Here is a 24086-nt window from a genome sequence, read left to right as displayed (position 1 = left end):
TCCCAACAGTGATAATGGCTCTTTTATCAGTCTTCTAATTCAGCTCCCCCTTTTTTGTTAGAGTCCTTGAGCAATCCTTAGAGTTGGCTTCAGTTTTTCCCTTTCAGTCCAGACTTGTCATAAAAAAATAGAACACTGATTTTCAAAGTATGGTTTCCTGATTATCTGTCTCAGAATCACCTGGGGTGTTGGTTTAAAAAGGAGATTCTTAGGTCCCACCTAGACTTACAAATCAGTGTATCTGGAGGGATGGGGCATGGGAATCTGCAGTTTTAACAAGTACCTGAAGAGATTCTTTTACATACTTAAGGGGAACCAGGCCCAAGTAAATCAAGTCTAAATTCCTCTGCATGCCATTCAAGACCCCAACTCCCACACCCTGACAGCCTATTTTTCCAGGCTTATCTCTCACATCACTACCCACCCACCTGGCACTGTAGCCATACAATGATTCACAGTTTCCTGGACCCACCCTGTCCTTTCCTGCCTCTGTGCCTTTGCTCATGCAGTTCCCACAGCCTCAGACTCCCCCCTTCCCCCCCGCCCCCCCTTAAATCCTTTTTCCTTAAGAGCTCAAATAAAATGCTACTTTAAAAAAATGAAGCCTTTTCTAAAGTCTTGTATTTGAATCAGTGGCTCCCTCCCCAGCCTTCAGTTGGCACTTTATTTTTACTTCGTTTTTTACCTTAGTACTGTCACTATTTATGAGTTATTGCTTCCTTAATAGATTGTAAACCTTCCAAGTGTGAGAACCTTGCCTTTCCTTTTCATTTTGCAACCATTATACATGTAATAAGCAATTAAATACTCATAGAATACATTAAATATATCTCATCTTGCAAACACTATTGTCTAACAATGTTTGACTTCACATCACACTGAGAATAAAATTAAAATCTTCTACCATTCCTTGTAAATCCTATTTAAACTGTCTCTGTCATCATTTCATACTTCTCACTCACTCCCTAGCCATATTATTCCTGCCTCAGGGCCTTTGCATTTGCTATTTCCTTTGCCAGGAAAACTCTCCCATCTCTTCTCTTCACCTGGCTGGTTGCCTGTCTCCTCCCCATCATTCAGGTTTCACCTCAAATGTCATTCACTCAAAGAGGCCTTCCCTGGCCAGTATCTAAAGTATCTGCCCCCTTTCCTACCACCACTCCAGTTACTCTCTTTGTATTTCCTTCACAGTACTAATCACAGTGTTTAATTGTTCAGCTTCCCCAGTGGAATGGAAGCTTCATGAGAGCAGAGACCTTGTCTGTCGCTTTTAGTGTCATATCCTGAGCAAATAGAGCACTGCTTGACACATGGTAAGTGCTCAAATATTTGTTGAATGAATGAATGAGCCTTGAAGAGAGACTTCTCCTTTTAACAAGTCTTGTTTTGGTTTGCAATCCAAAGTTTTGTTGTGGGTTTTTTTTTTTAATGGACAACAGCTTGAGATATTTCCATCAGGGTTCAAATCAGGTAGCAGTCTCTGAGGATTTCTGAAGGTAGCAGGACAAAGGTTTGGATACTGTGATAGGCAGGATTCAGTTCCACCTGAGTGCAGGTTTTCCAAGATGTTCCCAGGATCCAGGCCACTATTTTACTACCACTGTCAGCGTCTACTTTCAGGGTTATTACTGCTGGCCAGTACTAGTCTATTAGCTCTCATTACATTTTTAAAAGCAAGTATAGCACAACTAGAACCAACTGACTAGAATTTTCAAGCAACCAGAGATTTTATTCTGCTTTCCTTCTCTAGGAGAAAAATAAGAAAGCTACCTAGAATCCTCAAGGAAAGATGAAATTATTTTCATTATGCTTACTATATGCCCTGAAATAGGACAGTGTATTGATTAGAGAAGTTTTTAGCAACAGTCTTAATTAACCAAGGGGTTTCTTGTTAACATCTAGCCAAACCAGACAATGTTAAGTAATCAGTTCTAATTTTTTTCCAATTTCTCCTCATTGGGTAAAATAATTTTTAATCCCATTAATTTTTTTCCTTGAAACTGGCTTGAAATTTTATTAAAAATTATAATAGTTTTTATAGCAATTTATACTTTTCAAAGTAGTTATACTTTTATTTTCTCACTTAATCCTCATAACCATCCCTTATGAATTATTATCTGTTTTTGAGATAAAGAAACTGAAACCTACCCAAAGGAGCTGATTGACTTTCCCATGGTGAATAAAAGACCACTACTCAATAAATGCTCTCAATGGATTTTTAAAAACAGCACCATAATTTGATGTAATTTTAGAAGGTAAACATTAAAATGTAATTAAATCATTAACATTAATATGTTTGTAACCAGTCCTTAAGAAATATGATGCATAGCATTGGTTCACATAAGTAGCAAAATTTTATCACTTCTGTGACTGTGTGATTTGGTAATTCTTTATGTGACCAGCCTCAGCTATGCTTGTCCTTGATTAAAGCATTGTTCTGGGTTAGCTTCTCAGATTTTTACAGAAGGGGAAGATTAGAGAACTTGCCTAGAGAAGAGTCACTTTTCAGTAAACCCGTTTTAATTCTCCTACTTGAAGGGATTGGTTAAATTGATCTGAACTGGCTTTTAAGATTGAGCAAGTCCTGAAAAAAATACATCATCTAAAATTTCAGATAAGAAGAATGGAAGCCAGGCCCTTCCTGGAAATGGCCAGGAGTGAAACTAAGAAGCCCTGTATTTGGAGAAAACTTGATTAATTATTAAGGACAAAGGACTGGTATAAGGAGGTTATATCTTTAACAGATGCAGCCTTCTTAAATAAGTGTATATATTTCTTCTGCTTTGACATTGCAAAGAAGACTCTTTAATTAGCCACTGTGTCTTAATTAGCATGTAATTTTCAAGACCTGGGAGTATGTAGTTCGTAGGCAGACACTCAATTATGCAGGTGGGCCTTTGTCAAGATATGTGGGAACTGAGAACTAGGATAATACTGTTTTTCATTCATATAACAGATATTTATTGAGCTCCTGCACTGCACCAGGAACTGATATTTGATGCATCTGATGTTCAAGTATGAAATGGTACAAAGGTTAAAGAAGAAACAGGAATTCAGAGTAAATCCATGTTTTGTGTAATGGCCCCAGTCACTCTAAATTTCTATATTCTTTTTCCAATTAACTGTACTTTTCTCTAATTTTCACTTTAAATTTGAAGTTATTGACATCATTATCTGTGGGGGCTTTGTTTTGTTTTGTGTTTTGTGTTTTTTTGTTTGTTTTGGGTTTTTTCTACTTACTTGGAGACATTTTCCTTGCTATGTGTGAAAAAACACTGGGAAAAAAACCTCACTGCATTGGACTATGTTTTTCCTTACAGTGAGTTAATTATCAACTTGGGGGAAGGGGGAAGAAGAACCTAGTGAATAAGTAACAAATTAGATTTGAGAGAAGAGATAGAATTAAAATTGGATTAGATCTGGTAATTCCTTAATTTAAAGAAAAAAAAAAGATTAGAAAGGTTCTTGGTCGGTTCTTCATGACCTAAAACTTTTAGACTGAAGTCAGTTTGTAAAGGCCATAATTGGGGGTTACTCTTTAAACTGTCTAAATAAGCTTTGTGAAGATTACCACAATTATGTAAAAAGCTAATGTGGGTTTCAAAAGTACAAGAAGATAAGATACTCAAATGAATGAATAAAGTAATAGAAGCATGTAAGAAAATGATAATTATATCATCTTCAACTTAGAGTTTTTACAGAGGTGTTGAGAACACCTAAAATTTGGCCCTTTCAAGGTATAATTTGACAGAGGTTTAGACTTTTTGGTGCAGAGAAATGGCGTCAGGGTTTTGAGCAGCTGTAGTTTTTCTGGTTGTAACTACCAGTTTCTCAGAGACAACATCAGAGATGCTCTTTTTTTAAAATTGCTGATTTTACAAAAATAAGTAGACCATGAAGTACAGTGTGCATTGGAACTGCATTTCTGGTTTATCCTTTGTGCTTGAGATCATTTTGTTTCCATCCCAGCCTTCTAAAAAATGAGTAAGAGCTAGGATTTATTTAACCTCTCTGGGCCTCAGTTTCTTCACCTGTAAAGTGGGACAATCCTATTCTGAGTGTGTTACTATGAGGATTAATAAATTTATATTTGCAAAACAATTAAAACAATATCTAGTACATGGTAAATGTTCAGTGAATGTTAGCTATTGTTTTTTTTTTTTTTTTTTTTTCTTTTTTTTTTTTTTTTGTTTTTTTTGTTTTTTTTGTTTTTTTTTTTGTAGCTATTGTTATTACTACCACTACTGTCAATATTTATTAAGCAGTTATTTTAGCACTAAGCTAAAGGAACATCTTAGAGATGATGAAACTAAGGCTTAGAGTGATTTTCCTAATTTTACTTAATAGATAAGTGGTTGGGAATTCCTGGCAGTCCAGTGGTTAGGACTTGGTGCTTTCACTGCCAGTGGGCCCAGGTTCAATTCCTGATTGGGGAACTAAGATCCCGCAAGCTGGGTGGTGTGGCCAAAAAATAAATAAATAAATCGATAAGTGGTAGACTCAAGATGTGGACCTGAGCTGAAAGAAACTGGGGCAGAATTGACTTAGAGGTGGAACAGGCTGGGGTATGTGGCACAGCCGTTTCCATTTCTAGTTTTGAGACACTTTGAGAGTGGCCCAGACCACCCCCAGATACAGGGAGGATGTGATTTTCAGTAAATCGTCAGAGCACGGACATTAGGGTCTGTCAGACTTTTTCAAATCCTGGCTCTGCCACTTACTAGCTGTGTTACCTTGAGCAAGTTATTTAACCTTTCTGAGCCTCTTCCTCTGAAAGACGAGAATAGTATTTATTTCATGGTATCATTAAGGATTAAGTGAATAAGATCAAATGGAATGAATGTCTTTGCATATAACTGATCCCTATGCTAAGGTGGCTCAAACTTTTACCTGATTCTGACACAGTCATCTAGATGGTGGGTGATTAGGGTCTATGTCTGCCTCCCTGCTCTGGCCTAATGACCCCGGGATCAAGCCAAAACTGCACTCCCAAAGTTGTTTTTACATTGGAATCATAGGGGACCCTTTTCAGAAAAATTAGATGTGTTTGGACTCCGCATGAGAGATTCAGATTCCAAAGATGATCTTGATATTCAGAGCACCCTTCCCCTCACACGACTAAGAAGCCTTAGACTGGCTAGTTGAGGGTAGCAGCTGAAGCATAACCACAGAGAGTGATCTTGATGCCTGGATTGTCACATAGTGTCAGTCAGGCTTCTCACAGGGTTTTGCTGTGCTGGGAATATTGATGAGCAGTCAAGGGGTGGGTGCCCTACAGAAGAGAACTCTACAGAAACGAAGATCTCATCTGTATAGTGAAGCAACATTTCTATTTGGAAAGAATATTAATGAGATCTGGATAGGAATCAGACACCAGGAAAGACAGCTGCTGTGAGAGGCAATTTGAATTGTACAAGGAGTTACACATGATATTCAGAAGGTCCTTGTGCAAACTTAAAAAGTAATTAAGTTGTAGAGATAATAAACAATTTATAAATGACCTTTTAAAAATAAATGTAGTTTCAAAAAGTAAGTGTATTAAGTGGCCAATATACATTTAAAAATATGCTCAACCTTCCTTATGATTAAAAGAATAAAAACTAAAACAATAATGTACCATTTTTCACATATCTAGCAGATTGGAAAAAATAAAAGTGATTAATAATGCTCAGTATGGGACTTCCCTGGTGGTCCACTGGTTAAGACTCTGCCTTTCAGTGCAGGGGGTGGGTGTTCAATCCCTGGTGGGGGAGCCAAGATCCCACATGCCTCCTGGCCGAAAAGTCAAAACATAAAACAGAAACAATATTGTAACAAATTCAATAAAGACTTTAAAAAATGGTACACATTAAAAAAAAATCTTAAAAAAATAATGCTCAACATTCACAAGGATGTAGAGAATAAGCTTTCTCATATAGCTAATGGTTCAAATATACATTGATGCAAAATTATATATAAATTGTTGCAACTTTTTTTGAGGAACATTTGGAAATGTCTATTAAAATTTTTAATACATAGGTCTTTTGAACCTATGAAATGCTGTTTTAGGAAGTTACACCTTAGATGCACACCTAAAAGTAGGCAATAGTAGAAGCATCTTCACTGCAGTCTTGTTCTTAAAAATGAAGAACCTAAAACAACATAAATGTTCATTGACACAGGCCTCATTCAATAAGTCATAAACTAATGCAGAGTGAAATAGTATGTGGTACTGAAAGGTTGAGGTAGATCTGACCTGTACATCTTAATGTGGGAAGATGTCCAAGAAGAAATAATTACTGAATAGCACATCAACATAAAACCATTACAGTTTTTTAAAATGTGTGTTCACGTGTGATGTGTGTTAACTTCTTCTGTGCCTCAGTTTTCTCATTTGTAAGATAAGCATAGTGATAATAGCTTCCTCTTGAGCTGTTGTGAAGATAAAATGAGATAATGTGTACTGAATGCTTAGAACAGTGACTGACACATAGTACTATGTGTTTGCTGTTATTAACATGTATAGGCAATATCAGAAAATCTTTACTCCAAACTGTGACAGAGGTTACCTTTGGGAAGTAGAATTGGCTTGGGAGAAGGGGTGGTTAAGAGCAGGTAGAGACTTCTGTTTTGTATATTGTATATTTCCACCTAATTGTTTATGATGAGCAGACTCATCCCTTGACCAGTCACTCTGACCAAGGAAGCTAGACAGTGAAGAAAATGGCATCTTGAAGTGTTTGTTGAGACCAGCGGAGGAGACGTTCCCCAAAAGGAAGGAGGAGGGTGAAGGAGGGTGGCGGTGTGGGGAAATGGGAGGGACGCTGACGGATTACACCTTGGCTGCGGGAACTATTTTTGAAAACTACTGACCTAATTAAAGAAAAACAATTTTGATTGCACATTCCAACACTTATATATGGACTTATCCTCTTTGCAGTTTAGTTACGTTTATACTAAAAAAGTGAGTAATGTTTAATTTGACTTTTTAAAAAATTCTATTTAGTTATTTTTATTTTTGGCTGTGTTGGCTCTTCGTTGCTGCATGTGGGCTTTCTCTAGTTGCAGTGAGAGAGGGCTACTCTTCGTTGCAGTGCGTGAGCTTCTCATTGTGGTGGCTTCTCTTGCTGCAGAGCATGGGCTCTAGGCACTCAGGCTCAGTAGTTGTGGCGCACGGGCTTAGTTGCTCCGCGGCATGTGGGATCTTCCCAGACCAGGGCTCGAATGCGTGTCCCCTGCATTGGCAGGTGGATTCTTAACCACTGCGCCACCAGGGAAGCCCCTAATTTGACTTTTTTAACTTTTTATTTTATATTGGAGTATAGTTGGTTAACAGTGTTGTGTTAGTTTCAGGTGCAGCAAAGTGATTCAGTTATACATAAACATGTATCTGTTCTTTTTCAAATTCTTTTCCCATTTATGTTGTTAAATAAAATCTGGTATGTATTTTACACTTACGGAAGATCTCAATACAAACTAGTCACATTTCAAGTGCTCAATAGACTTTTTTTTTTTTTTTTGGCCATGCCGTGAGGCTTGTGGGATCTTAGTTCGCCGACCAGGGATCGAACCCATGCCCCTTGCAGTGCAAGCGTGGAGACCTAACCACTGGACAGCCAGGGAATTCCCCTAATTTGACTTCTGAATAGAAACTACAAAAAGTAATTGCTCAAAGTGCCCAAAACAAACATTTGAGAAGGGATGGGTTGCTTTTCTAATAATTATGTAATTAAAATTTCAATGTTTTAAAGAGACCACTAATTTCTTTCCATTATACAATATTATAAAGAGAGTAATTTTTGCACTAAAAAAAGTCAAACAGCTGAAGCAAAAATTACATTTATGAATTATTTTTTATCAGAGTCTAATGACATAGGCCTTGTTAAGACAATGTGACAAGTAAACTAAGCCCAAATATGTATCCTGTTAGTGAAGCCTCTGGAATAATGTTTATTGAATGTGTCTTAGACACGGAGGCATACGGAGACTGACAAGATCGGGCTGTGACCTCAAGCTATGTGCTAGGCATGGTATACATTTATTATCTCCTTTTATGTTTAGAACAACCCTGTAGGGTAGGTTATCATCCTCATTTTACATAGAAGAAGAGGGTAGTACAAAGAGGTCACCATGCATCTGGTTAGCACTGGAATCAGAATTGGAGTCAGCTGGTGTTTCCATCATAACTTACTGCCCTGCCTCCAAATAACCATTGTGGGAGGATGGGTGAAGTGAGCCCTGTATGGAGGTACACTGAGAATTCTCAGGGACCTCAGTGATATCTCTCATCTAGTCTAGTGACTTTCAAACTATAATTTTTTTAAATAACAGTTTTATTGAAACATAATTCATGTAACATACAATTTACCTATTTAAAGTATGCAATTCAATGGTTTGTGGTATATTAACAGAGTTGTGCAGCTATCACCACAATCCATTTTACAACATTTTCATCACTTCCTGGAAAAACCCCATAACCATTAGCAGTCAGACCTTTTCCCCCACCCCCAAGTGGTAGGCCACCACTACTCTACTTTCTGTTTCTGTAGATTTGCCTCTTCTAGACATCTTCTATCAATGAAATCATACAATATGTACTCTATTGTGACTGGTTTCTTTCACTTGGTATAATTTTTTCAAGGTTCATCCATGTTGTAGCATGTATCAGTACTTTTCATGGCTGAATAATATACCTTCATATGGATAAACCACATTTTGTTTATCTGTTCATCAGTTGATGAACATTGGGAATGTTTCCACTTTCAGAAACATTCGTGGACAAGTTTATATGTGGATATGTATTTTCATTTCTCTTGGAGATACACACACACATACATACATACATACATACATACATACATACCTAGGAGTGGAATTGTGGAATTGCTAGGTCATACAATAATTATATCTTTAACCTTTTGAGGAACTGCCAACTCTTTTCCAAAGCAACTGCACCATTTTAGATCCCCATCAGCAGTGTATGAGGGTTTCAGTTTGTCTACATCCTTGCCGACACTTGTCAAACTATAATTTTTTTTTAACCACGTGCCACAGTGAGAACTATTTTACATTCTTACCCAGTTTATACACAGACGAACTGAAACAAAAGCTTTATAAAAGAATATTTATCTCTACTATGTGTGATGCACTCTAACATTTTCTGTTTCATTCCATTTTTCATTAACATAAACAAACAAGCATGCTGGTTCTGACCCACTAAAATTGATTTCATGACTCATTAATTGTGACCCGCAGTTAGAAAAACTAGGCTATTTTAACCCCTTCATTTTACATAAGAGGAAATTGAGGCCTTGAGAGATGACTTGTTAAGCAGATGATAGTGTTAATTAGTGGCAGATTAAATAGAGATTAGAGCTCAAGCCTGTTGGCTTCTTGCTTTAACTTTAACATCTCAATAAATTTTAGTTACCCTCATGTTCAGTAGATAAAAATAAATTGGAATTTCTATTCAGATACCATATTTAGAAAAAGAGTAAAAAGAATTCAACTTTGGGAAGTCCCCAGTGGTCCAGTGATTAGGACTCGGTGCTTTCACTGCGGTGGGCCTGGGTTTGACCCCTGGTCAGGGAACTAAGATCCCACAAGCCTCGAGGCATGGCAAATAAATAAATAAATAAGCCTTTAAAAAAAACTCTTCAGAAAAAAAAAACCTCAATTTTATTTATTTATTTATTTATTTATTTATTTATTTATTTGCGGTACGCGGGCCTCTCACTGTTGTGGCCTCTCCCGTTGCAGAGCACAGGCTCCGGACACACAGGCCCAGCGGCCATGGCTCATGGGCCCAGCCGCTCCCCGGCATGTGGGATCTTCCCGGACCGGGGCACGAACCCGTGTCCCCTGCATCGGCAGGCGGACTCTCAGCCACTGCGCCACCAGGGAAGCCCTCAATTTTATTATCATGAGTTATTGGTCTGCACAATATTTATTTATTTATTTTGGCTGCGCCAGGTCCCAGTTGTAGTACGTGGGATCTTAGTTGCAGCATGCGAACTCTTAGTTGCAGCATGCATGTGGGATCTAGTTCCCTGACCAAGGATGGAACCCCGGCCCCCTGCATTGGGAGCGTGGAGTCTTACCCACTGAACTACCAGGGGAGTCCCTGCACAGTAATTTTGTGCCATCTGGGCAGGGAAGTTCTAGATGAACCTAGATGATGGGCAACAAATTTACCAGTTCAGTGACCCAGGTTCATTTTGTCCAAACCTCAGTTAACCTTTGAAGGGCAGCCATTTTTCTTACACGGCCAAATTTGAATGACAATGTAAAATTTGAAATGAACAATATAAAAACATTTTATGCTGCTGTTTTTCCATTTTTCTTGGAATACGTATAGATCTTAGACCTTTTTATTTCAATGTTTTCCAGCACATGATGGGGAGAGACTTCCAACACTAGAATCACTTCAAGGTTCTTGTTAAGATGTGGTCTTCCTGGACCCTACTCCAGACCTAATGAATCAGAATTGTGACATGGGACCTGGAAATCTGTATTTTAAACAAGCTTCCTGGGTGCTTCTTATGAACACTTGAGTGTGTGACCTACTGAATTAAGTCTCCCCCCTCTTTATTTCTCATCTTAGCTCTCTTTTAGTTTCTAGAATTACTATTTAGCTTTATTACCTGAAGAGCCAGTTATTTGTAAGAAATAGCATTTGTAAGAAAATACCTGAAATATTCCAACAGAGGGAGTGAACTAAAACAATCTGTATAGATAAGGTTACGTTGTATTCTGCCTGAGTTTAATGCTAGAGACCATTTTTTCGGTGGCTATATCCTCTGGTTTCCCATTATTTGGAAGGATTTATCACGGAATGAACAAACATAACCCACTGTTTTGTTTCACTTTCTTTCCCCCCAAAGTACTAGTTTTTAAAAATAGGTGAATCCAACAAATGATTTCAGATACCTGGTAAACCTCCCTTCGTTTAACAAATACTGGAGTACCCACCCATGTGCCAGGCACTGTTCTGAGAGTTAAAATACAATGTGATCCAAAAAATACAATGTGATCAATGTTGGGGTAGGTATAGTCCTTTGGAAACTTAAGAGGAGCCTCTTAGCCCAGTCTTCAGGGTTAGGGAAAGCATCTGGAGGAAAGTGCCATCTAAGCTGGGACCTATATCATAAGGCCAGGGAGGGTCTGAAGTATTTTCAGACAGAGGGAGCAACATGTACGGAGGAAGGCCCAGGCTCTTAGCCCCTATGCCATTCTCTCTTCACTATGTGTCACATGTTAGGCATTTCTGATGAGCTAAGGTTAATGATGGTATACTCTTCAGAGAGGTGAATCAAGTGCCTGTGGTCAACACAATTAGAAAGAGGCAGAGTGAGACCCTGGAAGTCCTCTTTTTGACTTCAGACCTTGTACACATTTTGTTACCATTATACTGTCTTTCATACTGTGTTATTTATTTTATATAAGCAAAAATTCATATGCCAGCTCATCTTTGGAGAAAAATTATCTGTGGTTAAGTAAACTTAATTTGAAGGGTAATGGTAAAAGGATGATACATATGATTTAGGCTGTATTATGTTGTGTATTTATGTGACACATGAAGCTATCCATCATGCAGGGGAAAGTCAGGAAGGTTAGGGCTTATGATACAGCTTTGGGAATCATTTGGTATAAGTGACCTTTGATGACTTCAGCAGAGGTGAGCTTACCCAGAGAGAGGAGAGATACTGACCCTTGAGTAATGCCTAGGAACAGGGGTGAGTGGAGAGAGAGAGGGAGAGAGGATTCCATGAGAAAATTGTGGATGGTTTAAAAGATAGGAAAGGAAGCAGGAGAGTTCCATTTAAGAAAAAACAAGGAGAAATACAATTTCAAAAATGAGGGATTAATCAACAACTCAAATGTCAACCGAGAGTGATAAAAACTGAGACATGGTCCTTGGATTTGATAGTAAGAGGTCTTCAGGAGAATAATTTCAACAGGATGGTGGGAGTGGAAGCTACACCCAAGTGGGCAGAGGGATGAATAGAAGATGAGGAAGTGGAAACAATGAGGACCCGGAAACTAAGGTTCTAAAGATGGGAGCAAGGTGAGATGGTAGTTTGAGGGTGGAAAGGGCTTAAGAGAAAAAAGGATTATTTCCTTAATCCATATATACAGATTTCCACACACACACCCACCCCAGAAATGTGAACATGTTTTTAGGGCAAAGTCAGAGGTGGATGTAAAGTTAGGGTCTGGGGAAGATAGAAGAGTCAGTATTGTGACACTTATTTTTCTCCTGATATAGACCAGGTAGGGGGAAAGATTATATCTGAGGGTACTTTCTTCTTTTATCTCTGGAATAGTTACATGTGAATTGCTTAGGGTGAATATTTGTAAGTGTCTAGTGAAGATTGCTCTGATGCTTTGGTGAGCAGTTTCCAGTGAAATTGCTTCTCAGTTTTACAACTTCTTTTTTCGTTACTTTTGCCCTGGATCTTAGTGTTTTTCGGTTTTGTTTTGTTTTGTTTTGGGTTTTTTTGGCCACACCATGCAGCTTGAGGGCCGACCAGGGGTTGAATCCCGGCCCTCAGCAGTGAGAGCGTGGACTCCTAACCACTGGACCGCCAGGGAATTCCCTCTTAGTTTTTTTTTTTTTTTTTTAAATAATACTTTTTTTTTTTAATGTCTATTTATTTATTTATTTATTTATTGGCTGAGTTGGGTCTTCATTGCTGCGCAGGGGCTTTCTCTAGTTGCAGCGAGCAGGGGCTACTCTTCGTTGCGGTGCACGGGCTTCTCATTGCGGTGGCTTCTCTTGTTGTGGAGCACGGGCTCTAGGCGTGTGGGCTTCAGCAGTTGTAGCACGTGGGCCCAGTAGTTGTGGCTCGCGGACTCTAGAGCGCAGGCTCAGTAGTTGTGGTGCACGGGCTTAGTTGCTCCACGGCATGTGGGATCTTCCCAGACCAGGGATCGAACCTTTGTCCCCTGCATTGGCAGGCAGATTCTTAACCATTGCGCCACCAGGGAAGCCCTCCCTCTTAGTGTTTTTTTGGGGGTTTTTTGCGGTACGCGGGCCTCTCAGTGTTGTGGCCTCTCCCGTTGTGGAGCACAGGCTCCGGACATGCAGGCTCAGCGGCCATGGCTCACGGGCCCAGCCGCTCCCCGGCATGTGGGATCCTCCCGGACTGGGGCACGAACCTGTGTCCCCTGCATCGGCAGGCGGACTCTTAACCACTGCGCCACCGGGGAAACCCCCTCTTAGTGTTTTTAAGAACAAAATATTCTTATAGAAGAGATAAGAAAGAGGCAAATGTTATTGGTGACTCTGACCTGATGCAAATATCTATATCCTTGCTGACCCATGGGAATTTGGTCATTGTTACAATTTCCCTATTGTCCAGGATATATGTTTCTACAGAGACCTGGCTGAAGCTCTTCCAAGAACAGTAGCAATGATTATTCTAACATGCTATAGACTTGCATGTCACCATGTTGCTGAATAATAGAGTAGTGAGCCTTTTATGTATAGTATTTGAAGTTATTTGGTGGTTCCATTTTCTTTTTTCATATCATTTGAGTTTATCTCAGAGTTTGAATAAGTTAAAATTACTGACTAATTCACAGTTCTGAAAAATGATATTTACCATCTCAACTTGCCTTGGGACTATATAATGGCAGTCATTTTTTGTACTAATAGTGTTCTGGATAAAATTTAAACCTTCATGCAGTTTTATTCAAGACATATTTATAGAGTTCCTTCTATTTAAAAAAGCAATATACTAGATACTAGGATGGCAAGAGGCAAAGTAGATCTGTCCTCTCACCTCAAGAATCTTTCGGGCTTCCCTGGTGGCGCAGTGGTTGAGAGTCCGCCTGCCGATGCAGGAGACACGGGTTCGTGCCCCGGTCCGGGAAGATCCCACATGCCGCGGAGCGGCTGGGCCCGTAAGCCATGGCCGCTGAGCCTGTGCGTCCGGAGCCTGTGCTCCGCAATGGGAGAGGCCACAACAGTGAGAGGCCCGCATACCGCAAAAAAAAAAAAAAAAAAAAAAGAATCTTTCTATCAAGTATGATTTATAAAATTATTATAAGGCAGAGGAAGTGACCTATGCTGATTGGGATAAGGCTAGGGCAGTTCAGGAAAGGGTTCTTTGAGGAGGTAGTCTTTTCACTTGAGTCATGAAAGGTGAATATATTGAGGAAGGGATAACAGTCTAAGTGTAAAGAAAAAATATATGGTGTATCAAGGGAGTAGAAACTGGCAATGGCATCATTTTGGAGATTCTAGATCTCTCTCCACATTCTATGAAATTAGGCTTCTCACCCTCAGAGAAAGAAGTTACAAATAAATAAAAGGGAATACTGGAATGAATTTTGTGATGCTAGATTGGAGTCAGAAGTATCACTATGAATTTATAGTTTAAAAATATATATGTATATATTTATAAATTTATATATAAATATATATAGGTAGATATAGAAATAAATATAGAAATATAGATGTGTATATATATGGTTTAATATACATACATATATTCCTAGTTCTGTCCCCTGAGAGCCTAGAAGCAGTGACATCTCAGTAGCAATGAGTACACCTAATGTCCAGATCTTGGTTTCTCCAATAAAAGGAACCAGACTTCCTTGGAGAAGTGGTTGATTCCAGAGCTGGGGCAGGGCAAGCACAAGATGAATCTGAAACATCTTACAGAGCTAGAAAGTGAGGAAGTGCTTAAAAAAAAAAAAAAAAATTGGTGGCATCTTGAAAGGACACCAGAGCCAAGCTGAAAGAGCTCCAAATGGCCAAGGTAGAATAATCTATGCAACAAAATAACATAACCCAGGGAATACAATAATCCAGGAGTTATCATAACCCAGAGAATAAAATAAATATCCATGAGTCTATACGAGTATAAATAAATGATTGAATAAATAAATGAGGGAGAAAGGATAATTCCTCCTTATAGAATAATTCTTCCTTATATAATAATTCCAATTAATAAACGTAGAAGGAATGAGGGCAATAGAAAATCACCATTGGAACGCCACAGTATGGGACTTCCCTGGTGGTCTGGTAGTTAAGACTCCGTGCTTCCACTGCAGGGGGCGCAGGTTCGATCCCTGGTCAGGGAACTAAGGGATATAAAGGGAAGAAGATAGTCACTTTACAGTGGAGAAACGTGGCAGGTACCACCTTAACCAAGTGATCAAGGTTAACATCATCAGTAATAAGATATCAAAATAATGTATCCTCTGATATGATGCACTGAGGAGGCACATCAGCTCTGTAGTATTCTTCCCCAGATTCTATAACCTCAATCTAATCTGAGAAAACATCATATTTTTAAAAACAAACAAACTTTTTTTTGAGAATTGAGAGATGTTCCAGGCTTATCTTGTTTTGTTTCATCTCTTTTTTAAAAATTAATTAATTTATTTGGCTGTGTTGGGTCTTGGTTGCGGCATGCGGGATTTTTTGTTGGGGCGCGTGGGCTTAATTGCCCCCCAGCATGTGGGATCTTAGTTCCCCAAACAGGGATCGAACCCGAGTTCAACTGGAAGGCAGATTCTTAACCGCTGGACCACCAGGGAAGTCCCCATCTCTTTTTTTTTAATTGAAGTATAGTTGATTTATAATGCTGTGTTAGTTTCAGGTGTGCAGCAAAGTGATTCAGTTATATATTTACATATAATATCGATTCTTCTTCAGATTCTTTTCCCTTATAGATTATTATTAGATACTGAGGATAGTTCCCTGTCCAGGCTTATCTTGTATTTGCCCTTCCCCAGCTCTGTATCAACCATTTCTCCAAGGAACCAGGGTTCTTTTTATTGGAGAAACCAAGAAACCCAAATTAGGGGCAGTCTACATAATATCTGCCAGTACTCTTTAAAGTGTCAAGGCCATTCAAGGCAAGGAAAAACAGAACTGTCAGAGATTGAAGGAGCCTTAAGGAGGCATGACAACTAAGTGCAGTATAGGGTCCTAGAATAGAAAAAGGACATTAATGAAAAAACTGGTAAAATTTGAATATAGTTTATAGTTTATTTGGTAGTACTGTACCAATGTTAATTTCTTAATTTTGACAATTGTACTGTGATAATGTAAGATAAAGCTAGATGAAAAGTGTATGGAAACTTTTTACTATCTTTGCAGCTCCTGTGTAAATCTAAAATTACTTCAACATCAGGACTTCCCTGGCAGTCCAGTGGTTAAGACTCTGTGCTTCCACTGCAGGGGACTAGGGTTCCATCCCTGGTTGGGGAACTAAGATCCCACATGCCGAACGGCCCGGGTGAATTTAGTCACTATTTTTTGTACAAAAATATACCCTTAGAGATAAATGTAGTTTATATTCTAAAAAAAATTATCTGGGAACACATTTCATGTTGCTTTTGCTTACAATTTCCCTTTGCACCTTGAAGTTTTTTAGATTGTTTTTTTCTTTTAATTAAGTCTACAATCTATTTCTAAAAAGATAACATTTTTTCTTAACAAGTGAGTTTGTACTTTGTTCTCTATTTTGAGGTTATATTCAAGCAACTATGCCTGTTGCACAAGCAACAACCTCAGGAGCCAAAAAAAAAAAAAAAAAAAAAATAGAGAGCAAGAAAGATATGACTGAGATTGGATTTTTTTTTAAATTGGGGTATAGTTGCTTTACAATCTTGTGTTAGTTTCTTCTGTACAACGAAGTTAATCATCTATATGTATACATATATCCCCTCCCTCTTGGGCCTTCCTCTCACCCTACCCCCGATCCCACCCATCTAAGTCACCACAGAGCACCGAGCTGAGCTGCCTGTGCTACTGTACAGCAGGTTCCCACTAGCTGTCTGTTTTACACATGGGAGTGTATATATGTCAATCCCATGAGATTGGATTTTTAAGAACAGGATTTTATTAGTGGCAGCTCATTTGCTTTTGTCCCAGCCTTGTTTCTGGGAGACAGTTCCCCTTGGTTAGGTAAAGCTGTAGATGAATTTATTAGAGCTGGTTTCCCAAGCAGCTCCAGGCCTCAGCCTAAGCAATCTCTTGAGGAAGCAGATACCTGGGGCCAAATTTCCCAGTGTGTCATTGCCCAACCCTTTATTTTCAAGGACCTTTGTTCAGAGATCTTTATATCCAGGCTATAGTTCACGCAAAGGGGTTTAGCTGTTCCACCTCAAGCTACCTCGTGTGATAAAAGAACTTTGGAACTGGGAATAGCTCTGGCTCTCGTCCTGACTAGCTGGTGAGTTTGGGAGAGTTATTGGGTGTTTATGTGGCCTAATTCCCTTACTGTAAAAAGGGGGATTTGATTACTTGATTTCTAAGCTTCTCTCTTGATGTAAAAATCTGCCATATGTATCTGAAACTGAAGGCATCTTCCTCTTAGCAAATAGTTCCCCTTTCTGTGTATCGCATTATTACTTGCTGTACCACTGTCCTAGTCTCTGAGCCTAGGTTAATCTTAGAGTTATTTTTATTATATCTGTTTCCTTTACCTCTTCACAAAGGTCCACCAATCCAGCAGTTCTTCCTTCACAGTTGAAGTTTGGGTTTTGGAGTCTGAACACTGGATTCTGCCTGGGCCATATGTTAGCTAGATGACCTTAGGCAAATTATTCAACCTCAATAAACCACAGTTGGCTTTTTTGTTTGTTTGTTTGTGTTTGTTTTTTTAATGGAAATAGTCTATCTCCAGGAGTGTTGTAAGAATTAGAGTTAGTAAGTGCCCGATAAGTGATAGCTGCTGTCATTATTTGTATATAACAATGCAATGGATTGGATCTTAAAATCCACTGGGCCTCTGGAAAAAATATTCAAGGATATTGTAGCCCAAACCGAATACATCCTTCTGGAAGAGTTCTTTTAGGTGTTGTACATGCCCTTTTCACTCTTAACAGGATTTCTAGGATTAAGGAAGTTGTCCTAAAGTCTGAGAATGGGACTGTCATCTGAGACAGAGTGGGTGAGTTGGGGGAGGTATCACACATTTTATGCAAGCCCAGAAAGCCGAGATATTCATGATGGGAGAGTATTTCAGGCAGGCCCAAAGTAACTTTAAGTTTCTCTGAAATTCTTTTCAGAGAAACTTAAAGTTACCTCTGATGCTAAACTTAAAGTTATCTCTGATGCTAACCATTCTGGGAAGATACTTGCCACCACACTCTTACTGAAAGATCATTTGTGTGGGTTGCAGCTAGGTGAGTTCAGAGATTTTGCTGCCCGGTTTTCGACCTTGGCTAAAGGTGATGGTCTTAATCATTACTCATACTCGTAGTGGCAAGAAAATTGACTTTGGAATCCGACAGAATATGGATTTGAATTCCAGCTCTGCTACTTTATAGCTAAGCAATCATTGTAAAGTTATTTAATATCTCTGAAACTCAGTTTCTTCATCATAAATGTAAGCTAATAAAACCAATCTTTTAAACTGGTTGTGAGGATTGAGATGTGTGCTTTGCGTAACTACATGTTTTTAGATGTTTTAAAATGTTCCTTTCCTTCTAAGAGTCTGATTTTTAACCTTTCAACTCCCTGTTGTGTATCACTAGGATTTTTCTTGCTGACATGTAGATCTCAACATGTGTAAAGCACAGCTCTTCATTCCCCCTCTTCTTCCTCTATTTACTCTCTGTTAGTGGCATCAACAACCTTCTAGTGGTTCAAGTTCGATGATGCCACCTTTGATTCCTTCTCTCACCCTAAGTCCGTTTTATTCTAAGAACTCTCAATTCTTTCTTCCCACTTTTCCATTCCCACCTATGCTAATTTAAACCTTGATTACCTTTCACTTAGACAGTTTTAGGATCTTGTTGACTAGTAAATAAGACTCCAATCTTTTCCTGTCTTATCAAGTTACACACTGCTGCAGAATCAGCTTTTATTTTTTAAATATTTATTTTATTTATTTATTGTATTTATTTGGTTGTGCTGGGTCTTGGTTGGGGCAGACGTGCTCCTTAGTTGCGGGAGCTGTGCTCCTTAGTTGTGGCAGGTGTGCTCCTTAGTTGCGGCTAGCTGGCTCCTTAGTTGCGGCACGTGTGCTACTTAGTTGTGGCCAGCGGGCTCCTTAGTTGTGGCAGGTGTGCTTCTTAGTTGCAGCTCACTGGCTCCTTAGTTGCGGCATGCACGTGGGATCTAGTTCCCTCACCAGGGGTCAAACCCAGGCCCCCTATGTTGGGAGCATGGAGTCTTAACCACTGCACCACCAGGGAAGTCCCAGGATCAGCTTTTAAAACATGGCTTTTATTATGTTACTTGCTTTTTCAGAAACTCCCAGTGTTCCACCATTGAGACTGGGTAATCCACTACAGAGCTCTTTTCTTACAGATGTGGATATTGAGGCTCAGGGAAATCTTTTTTTTCATTTGCCATAAAGGTCACACATGTGCTAGGGAATGACACATGACAACTAGATCTCATCTCTGCTTACCCACAGGCTAGTTCTTTCTGCTATTGGAATATGGTCCAGATTCCTTAGCGTGGTTTTCTTTGTTGTTGTTGTTGTTGTTGTTGTTTTGGCCATGCCACTCGGCTTGTGGAATCTTAGTTCCCCAACCAGGGATTGAACCCGGTCCCATGGCAGTGAAAGCACTGAGTCCTAACCACTGGACCACCGGGGAATCCTATGAGCATGGTTTTCAAGGCTGTTCCCAGTATGTCCTCATTCTGTCTTTCCCTACTTTAACTTCTCTTGCATCTAGAGTCTAACTCCATTAAAGTATCTTTTGTTGTCTCAGCTCCCTAGCAGTGTAATGCTGTTCCCCCATCTGAGATGCACTTTCCGCCTCCTGCCCTCACTTGATGAAATTCTGCCAGTTTTATAAGTCCCAAGTCTTCCCTTCTCTCCCACCATGCCAGGAAATCAAGTCCTGTACTCTGAGACCATACATTCTGTCTTGTGCTAAGTATTTGTGTGCGTTAGCAAGCCCAACAGATTATATACACAATTTGGAAGTAGTTACTCAGTAACCTGGTTACAGAGTCTATCAAAAATCATGTACTGGGGCTTCCCTGGTGGCGCAGTGGTTGAGAGTCCGCCTGACGATGCAGGGGACACGGGTTCGTGCCCCAGTCCGGGGGGATCCCACGTGCCGTGGAGCGGCTGGGCCCGTGGGCCATGGCCGCTGGGCCTGCACGTCCAGAGCCTGTGCTCCATAACGGGAGAGGCCACAACAGTGAGAGGCCCGCGTACGGCAAAAAAAAAAAAAAATCATGTACTGATTCTCACCTTTGTATGTTTCACAGGGTGGCTAATCACATTGCTAAGAAATAACAGTATGCTTCTGTGAAGATGTGGTCAGGGTGTTGAGCCACCTCATTCCTTGAGTATAAAGTGTGCTTATCCTAGCCTTATACCAAGATAGTTGTTCTGACTTACCTTGGCTTTCTGGCGGAGAATAATCAAAATCACAAAATTGGACTTGGGAATTAAAATCCTTTTTCTTTATCACATTCAGTCCCTCAAATAATTAATGCTTTTCCTTTTTTAATGAACAAGTATGAGAACATATATTCTGTATTTTTTTTTTTTTGGATCCAGAATTGATCCCTTTAGAACTGACAACATTTATACCTGTACTTACATTGGAAGCATAATTGTACCAAATAATGTCTAAAAGTGTTGTTTGGTATTTCGTGGACTTGGCTTAAAGGGTCATTATTGTGGTTATACATAATTACGTTTAGCTGAATAAACAGCTGTGTCATTTTCTTGTTAGAGAAAGGCCTGCCAAGGTCTGGTAGGTCTGTCAGTTACAAACTGGAAAGCAGATAGACAAATGTCATATATTATTTGATACATGCAGGTTTATTTCAAAGAACATGTGTAGAATTAAGGTTATTTTATCCAGGGAGAAGAGATAATACAAAAAACTAACATTTATTGCTTACTTATTCTATGTCAGGGTCTTTTTTTCTTTATTTTATTTATTCCTCATAAAGATACCATGAAGTAAGTACTGTTGTTATGGATGAAAAATCTAAGTTTTAGGGAAGGACACACAGCTTTAAGTAATGGGGCCAACACTCCCATTTAGTGCATGAGTCTCTTGACACCAGAGCTCCTTACCATAAGAGGGTTCAATGTTGTCTTACAACATGGGGATTTAAACAAACAAACAAAAACAACAAAACTAATGTTGTTTTCAGACAAGGCTTTAGTGGGGAGAACAGGTACTACAAATGGGGAAGTAGTGTGGTCTTTTTGGGTCACTTATCACTTACTTTGCATCACAGGACTTTTAGTGTGAAATGGTAGCCCACATTGCTTGGTTAAGCACATTGTGTGTTCTGCTGTTGTCAAGGCTGTTGGAAGCAGTGCCTGATGAACCATATTTTCTACCAGATAAGTTATGCTCTGTGGTTGTCAGGAGAGCTGCAAGTAGCACTTTCATTTATATTGTTCAATCTTCAAATAAGGAAACTATTGACTCATTTCTAATCTCACCTCCAACAAAGGTTGGAACTCCTTTGATAATTACTGGGGCAAAAACAAATAATCCAGTTAATGGATAGGGTCTAGGTGATGTCAAGGGCATGGCTTTATGTATTCTTTGACTTGAAGCCAATACTAATATATTATACTTAAAATGTTCTTCATACTACTATAATATGCCTAGTATTTTAAGTATATTATCTCCTTAAAACCCACATCAAAAACCCTGTAAGGGTTGGTATTCTTATTTTACAGTGAGGCAACTAAAACTGAAAAGGTTATATAATTTGTTCAAGGTTACAAAATTTTGATTTCATTTGAAGTCTACCTTGCCTTAAAGCCCATGCTCTTTGTTTTATTCTATGCTGTATCCACAGCTCTCTCCCCAGCACCAAGTGGTCATTGCTGCAGAACTTGGGGAGAGAGGGCAGCCAAAAAAACTTGGATGTAGGTAGAACCTAATTTGGACCTGACTCTACACAGATGCCAATTGTACTTCCCCTGGGATGTAACTCAGAAGAGTGGGACATTTCACTCCAAATGTGACTTTGGAACAGGCTTAAGTTCAGGGAAAGGCCAATCACTGTTTGCACAGTGGGGTCAGTCATAAAATGATGGAAACTGAAAGGGACCTTAGAGATTACCTGATCTAACCTTCTCATTTTACAGGAAACTACAACCCAAATTCAATCACCTGACCAAGGTTACAGTTTTTGAGAGAACCGGTAGAGGACTACAGTCTGCTGCTCCAGGGCTCTCTGCTCTCTCACTTAACACCACACCACTGCCAGTCCTTGGATGCTGGAGAATCCTCTTCTGTGTCTGATATTCTGACTTTCTTTGTCACATAGGTATTTCAGTATCTGTAGACAAGATGGAATCAACTCCATTTAATAGACGGCAATGGACTTCACTATCATTGAGGGTTACGGCCAAAGAACTTTCTCTTGTCAACAAGAACAAGTCATCGGCTATTGTAGAAATATTCTCCAAGTAAGTGCTGATCCTGGTCCAAAAGGACCATCTGTCTTGAGCAAACATTACCACCTGTCAGGGAGATTGGTAAAGGAAGTACATGGTGTAAAATGGCTTTTCTGAGCACCTTCTGGATTTTAAGTACCACGCAAGGCTCTGTGGAGAAGGGAGATGATAATAATCAGGGGACACATTCTCTGTACTTGAATTTTTGTTCATTTGGGAAAAGAAAGTTATAAACACAAAGATAATTATAAAACACATTAGTTATTAAGCAAAATGTCAGCAAGTCCAGAATGAACAGGAGTAAGGACTAGATATAAAATAAGAGAGAGAGAGTGAACACCATGGGCAGAAGCTAGTCAGGAAGGCTTTCTGGTTGAGATGAATTTTGAGGTAAGTTTTTAGTTGAAGGGAGTATTAGAAATATACCTGCATTGTCCAATAGGGTAGCCACTACATATGTGGCTACTTAAATTTAAATTAATTAAAAACATTTAAAATTCAGTTCATCAGCTGCACTAGCCACATTTCAAGTGCCAATGGCTACATGTAGCTGGTGGCTACCATACTGGACATCAGAGAGACATTTCACCATTGCATAAGGTTCTGTTGAACAGTGCAAACTATGTAGGCAGACTACAGCCTACTGGCTGCCTGTTTTAGTAAATAAAGTTTTATTAGAACATAGCCATGTCCCTTTGTGTATTGTCCATGGCTGCTTTCATGCAGCAGAGTTGCAACAGAGACCATATGGCCCTCAAAGTCTAAAATATTTACTATCTGGCTCTTTAAGAAAAAGTTTGCTGGGCTTCCCTGGTGGTGCAGTGGTTGGGAGTCCGCCAGCTAATGCAGGGGACACGGGTTCATGCCCCGGTCGGGGAAGATCCCACATGCCGCGGAGCGGCTGGGCCCGTGAGCCATGGCCGCTGAGCCTGCGCGTCCGGAGCCTGCGCGTCCAGAGCCTGTGCTCCGCAACGGGAGAGGCCACAACAGTGAGAGGCCCACGTACCGCAAAAAAAAAAAAGTTTGCTGACCCCTGCTCTGGACCATGAGTTTTTTGGTACGAGGGCCCCTTTCCTGCGTATTTTATATCCCTAGTGTGTAGCATGGTGATTAGAACATAGTAGGCACTCAACAAATGTTGAGGGAATCATATAAGTTAATAATATACCAGAGATGGTAAGCACATTAACTTCACTCAAATAGAGATGCCGGGCTTTCCTTGTGGCGCAGTGGTTGAGAGTCTGCCTGCCGATGCAGGGGACACGGGTTCGTGCCCCAGTCCGGGAAGATCCCACATGCCGCGGGGTGGCTGGGCCCGTGAGCCGTGGCCACTGAGCCTGCGCATCCAGAGCCTGTGCTCCGCAACGAGAGAGGCCACAACAGTGAGAGGACCACATACCAGAAAAAAAAAAAAAAAAAAAATAGAGATGCCATAGAGCTTAGGGCAGAGCTTACCTCACTAGTAGAGTTTGTTAATTAATAGGAAGCTATGATACATTTAAGAGAAGTAAGATGGTAAATATTTGAAGAAAGTGATTCTGGAGCTATATCTAGAATACAGCTAAATACCAGTAGGAAGTTTCTGTAATCTGCACTGTCACCTTTTCTTCAGTGACAAATCCATCAACCACCTGCTCTGTGGAAAACACTGCCCTTCCATCCTGTTGACCACGGTTATCACTTAAGGTGGCATGGAGGTGGGCTGAGACCACATAGCTCTTTTACCTTCTACATTATGCT

General features: G+C 39.7%; 1 protein-coding gene across 1 annotated transcript in view; it reads left to right on the top strand.

The window, feature by feature from the left end:
- Positions 1-1257: 1257 nt before the first annotated feature.
- Positions 1258-24086, top strand: part of LIMA1 (LIM domain and actin binding 1) — a gene marked incomplete at its 3' end in the record, with an annotated part of 75630 nt that continues 52801 nt past the window's right edge. The window contains exons 1-2 of the mRNA XM_079715585.1: positions 1258-1313; positions 22217-22358. Coding sequence (XP_079571711.1) covers positions 22240-22358 — 119 coding nt within the window. The 5' untranslated portion in view covers positions 1258-1313; positions 22217-22239. The remainder of the gene's footprint in view (positions 1314-22216; positions 22359-24086) is intronic.

This window comes from Hyperoodon ampullatus, assembly GCF_949752795.1.
Source record: "Hyperoodon ampullatus genome assembly, chromosome: 11".
Taxonomy (NCBI): domain Eukaryota; kingdom Metazoa; phylum Chordata; class Mammalia; order Artiodactyla; family Ziphiidae; genus Hyperoodon; species Hyperoodon ampullatus.
The sequence above is the reverse complement of the archived record's forward strand: the minus strand, read 5'-3'. Positions and strand labels throughout refer to the sequence as shown.